This window comes from Homalodisca vitripennis, chromosome 3 (assembly GCF_021130785.1).
Source record: "Homalodisca vitripennis isolate AUS2020 chromosome 3, UT_GWSS_2.1, whole genome shotgun sequence".
Lineage (NCBI taxonomy): Eukaryota > Metazoa > Arthropoda > Insecta > Hemiptera > Cicadellidae > Homalodisca > Homalodisca vitripennis.
The window spans coordinates 108,589,144-108,593,609 of NC_060209.1; the positions used below are offsets into that span (position 1 = coordinate 108,589,144).

A 4,466-nucleotide genomic window follows, 5' to 3' on the forward strand; every position below is an offset into this window, starting at 1 on the left:
GATATTATGACTTTTTGCATTCCTTACAACATAAGTATCATATTCCATTCACAGTCCAAAAATTTATACTAAAACTGCTTATTCATTGTTCTAGAATGTAGTTATTTAATTTATTTTTCTAAGTATAATGTTTCTGTATTGTATCTTGCCTGTACTTTATTATCCAAGTAACTATTGCGTAAAATACCGATAGGTGAAGAAATCTTATTGTGATGGTTTAAACGTAAAAAAACATGTTATAAACGTAAACGTTATTTAAAGAGAGAAAGGCGCTATTGCAAACAGTCACTTTTCGCTTTCCTGCAAACTGCCATATTGGATTCCCGGCACCGTGATTGATTCATCAGTATTGTAGAGGGCGTCTTTTCTATGAATGCCACACAATCCTCAAATTATTGTATAGATAATATGTTTCCAACAATTTATCCTATTATACGTTATCAAAACAAAAAAAAAAAAACACTAGATTTTCAGAACTGTAATCTGTCCTCTGAATGAAGTGTAAAATAGATTATGGCATAAGGTTAAGTAGGTTAAGCATACACCCAAATTTAGTGACGATAAAAGGATTCATAAATATGAATTTAAAATTGAAATATTCTTGAGCTGTTTTATATTTTGTTAATACTTCACAAGTAACACATAAGTAAGTATGTCAGTAGAAGTACCGCCACTATAGCCCAAGCCTCTGATTGGCCGAGAGCTCCGTGACGGCGACCAATGGGAGAGCAGCAAGCCCCCTCCCTGACTCCTCCCACACTCCAGAGCGATGGCGGATGGTGACATGTGGTGGTGGCATACGACTCCTCCCACACTCCCTTCCCTAGTAGATAAAGAGCGATGGCGGATGGTGACATGTGGTGGTGGCGTGCGGCGCGGCGCGCCATACGACTCCTCCCACACTCCCTTCCCTAGTAGAGCGATGGCGACAGTGCGACCGTAAATGTTCTCTCTCTTTAAGAAACACATTTTCCTAACACAGGGTTTACACGACCGTTATCCCACATGGACAGGGGCTTGGGACTGTCCAGACGTTAAAAGAAACGCCCCCAGGTTAAGGTATTACATAGTACGCATGGTCAGTCCAGAGATACTGGTTGTCACCTCGTGTACTATGTAATACCCCCCTCCCTTATTTAGTGGGAAGAACGGTCCACCTACAGGAAGAAGAGATCCAGGATACCGACAATTGGAACCCTGCATACAGGACACCTGAAGAGGCGGTGACTGCACGATGGACACAGTACGTGGCCGCAAGTTCTCAGGGCTACGGTGGGAAGTGCAGTTTGGCACACCACGCAAACGACCAGTCTAGCAGACTCCTGTTCCCTTTCAGTCCTTTGCAATCTGATCCTCTGCAACTCCGTTTGGACCCTTTCGGTAGCTTCCACGAGTAGTGTTTCCAGGAATGAACGCAGTACATCCCACATCCGCTCTGCATGAAGGAACAACAAATCCATGTCTGATTGCAGAAACCGGTCCACGTAGCGTGTCAGATTCGTGAGATCGTTCTGGACCCGTACCACCGCGAAGAGAGCGTGGGATGAAACCCTTAACCCATTGCACTGTCCACGGTTCTCCTGTAGAAAAAGAAGTCTTTCATGGACAATTGCACACCAATCGGTCAAATCGCAAAAGCGTCAATAAAGACTAATTTTCCAACCTGAAAAAATCTAGCGATACGACGTCTCTGCCTATCTTCTTCAAGACATACGGTACAATGACGGGAACAAGGACCGTCGCCAGCGGGTGATGGTGGTATGGGATCTCGGTGAGATGGATTAGTCAAATCTATAGGTTCATCCTGAGGGGGTCCGTCTATCAGTGCAACGTGGACTGCCTGTAAAATTGTGTGATTCTGTAGATTACGGAAACTAGATCACTGAACACACACACACACACACACACACACACACACACACACACACACACACACAAAAATTCCACTAACCGAATCTGAAGAACTCGAAGGAGGAGGAGTTCTGCGTCTGCAGCTACCGCGTGATGGGAATTCCCAAGGGTCAGATGACTGCTGTAAATAGTAATAAAACGTTACAATCTAAAGATATTGCAAAAAAATACTATATAGTTAAATTACTTTCATTCAAAACAATAACATGTGTGCGAGTCTACTAACCTGTTCTTCTTCTTCTTCTAATAAAGCCTCAAAAAAGTCCTCATCGTGCTGGGCTCCTGGAGAATCGGGTGAATCGGGTATCTGGTGGTGAAAACCACAAAGATAATATTATAGTAAAGATCTTCAGTTTAGCAATCGGATAACAATACAATCGATAAAAAACCAACTTGTTGTTCCATAGTAATAAAACGTTACAATCTAAATACATTGCAAAAAGAACAATATTGTTAAATTACTTTCACTCAAAACCATAACATGTGTGCGAGTCTACTAACCTGTTCTTCTGCTATTAAAGCCTCTAAAAAGTCCTCAGCATGCTGGGCGTCAGGAGAATCAGGTGAATCGGGTATCTGATGGTAAAAACCACAAAGATAATATTATAGTAAAAATCTTCAGTTTAGTAATCGGATAACAATACAAACGATAAAAAAACCAACCTGTTGTGCTTCTCGCTGCCGCTGACCGATAGGAGGAGGAGGAGTCGGCGGTGATCCGATGACTCCAGGCAGTATAGCAAAGAACAACAACAATAACACTGAACAGTACATGTTGGAAACTCAGACTGAGCGATTGAGCGACTGAGCGCTCATATACTAAGCACAGCGGGGGGTGAAGGAGTTGCAAAAATAAAACACTTTGTTTGACTTCGTACTGTTTATTTTAAACTCACTACAGCTGTTGTACAAACCACATGCAAAGTAATTACTTCCATATCCTTACGTCCGCTGAAAGTCCATTAGATCCGCTACACACCGAACTCTAAACTTTTTTGACGTTGTCATCTCTTGCAGATCTTCCTCGTTAAGGCATCTCTCGAACCTAGCAGGCAAAAATGTTACAGCCGTCTTCGATCCATCCTGTTCTATCACCAGCATGACAGCCATCCTGTCAAATTTGGTGTGAACCTTCCTCGCCTCAAGAATCTTGTATCCTGATTTCCGCGTTAATTCCTTTATTGAAATCTTTGGTTGAATTTCACCCTGCTTTTCGAGGGATGTCAGTTTTGACGAAAGATCCATGATTTCCTGTAAACAAATTCCAAACTATAACAATAATCCGTCACAGAGCCTCTGTTAGCTAAAAATACAAAGTAAAGACATGGTCACCTACCTGTAACGGATACGATGATCACGATACGTAGAGATTGACTGTGACTGTCAGCTTTTCTCGCGATATTTTATACCTGATTGGAAAGGTGGGAGGTATCCAAGGTGCAATACCATGTATGGTAATAGGTGTCACATTTAGACTGGAATGCAGCGTGTAAAATTGGCCAACTACTCCGTCACCCCTGTAGGCTTTGTGCCATGCAACACCCATATATGGTAATCGCTGTCATATTTAGACTGGAATGCGGTGTATCAGGTTGACCCACGTTTCCATCACCACGGTAGGCATTGAGCCAGGCCGTAGGGGTCTCGGCGCGTTTTTTATTATAGTGAGTTTCCCCAGGAGGCCTAATCTCACTTAACAAAGAACACTGAACACGTTCAAGTTCTCAACTCAATGCCGAACCTCTCCGTGTCACCTCTCTTTGTCTTGGGAGTGGGCCCCAACCATCGCCCACTCTGTCGTGATGGCCACTCCATAACAAATTTGCCACCTCCGAAAAAAATAAACTTTTTTTTTGTGTCCTTGCGAGACCGTTCAGCGAGTTCGTTTAAGTTCTCAACTAAATGCCGAACCTTTCCGTCTCACTGTCAAGTACTCGCAAAAACTTTTATATTTTGCAAATTTTTTTTAGCCCACGTGAACTTTGAAGTTTTCAACTTAATGCCAAACTCCTCTGCTCTCGCAAATGGCTTTTCCTCTTCCACGTGTCAGGAGTAGTCCTCAACTTAATGCCGAACCCCTCCTCCTTCCGAGAAGGGTTTTTCTTTACTAACCTACAATATACTACATCGTCTAAGGCGGACGCGACAAGTCACTTTACTTGGTGAAGCCTTTCAATATGACTTGTCTCATCCAGGTGAAGCTGAAACAATCTCTCAGCAAGTTTCATACAAGCCACTTTACTTGGAGAAACCTTTCAATGTGACTCGTTGTAAACTTACATAGGATGTCCCATTAGCGGATTCAGATTCTCAGCAAGTTACCCAGAAGCCACTTTACTCGGTGAAGCCTTTCAATGTGACTCATCAAACACTTACAAAGAATCGGTTATAGACCACTTTACTCGGTGAAGCCTTTCAATGTGGTCTAATTCTTCTAGCTGGAGTTTCTACGGAACATATCACGCTTCATCACCATAATAACTACTATGGTCCTGAAGAAACTTTCCACTAAGTTGTTGGTACAATAGTATGTAATCCCAGTCCAACTGTTCAGC

General features: G+C 42.6%; 1 protein-coding gene across 2 annotated transcripts; it reads right to left on the reverse strand.

Moving 5' to 3' along the window:
- Window positions 1–670: 670 nt before the first annotated feature.
- Window positions 671–2,516, reverse strand: LOC124357284 (baculoviral IAP repeat-containing protein 7-like). Of its 2 annotated transcripts, XR_006921932.1 has the most exons (3): window positions 2,413–2,504; window positions 2,138–2,218; window positions 671–2,032 (listed from the first exon to the last, which is right to left on the reverse strand). XR_006921932.1 is itself a non-coding variant. In XM_046808931.1 (2 exons), the coding sequence occupies exon 2, from the start codon at window positions 1,458–1,460 to the stop codon at window positions 1,158–1,160; it is 303 nt and encodes a 100-aa protein (XP_046664887.1). In that variant the 5' UTR covers window positions 1,461–2,032; window positions 2,138–2,516; the 3' UTR covers window positions 671–1,157. The 2 variants fall into 2 exon arrangements, 1 of the variants encoding a protein (XP_046664887.1); XM_046808931.1 differs by having other exon boundaries at window positions 2,138–2,516.
- Window positions 2,517–4,466: the final 1,950 nt, after the last annotated feature.

What these genes read in the sequence shown, in the direction of transcription:
- LOC124357284 (XM_046808931.1), bottom strand. Translation starts at nt 1,460, where the DNA reads ATGGATTTGTTGTTCCTTCATGCAGAGCGGATGTGGGATGTACTGCGT.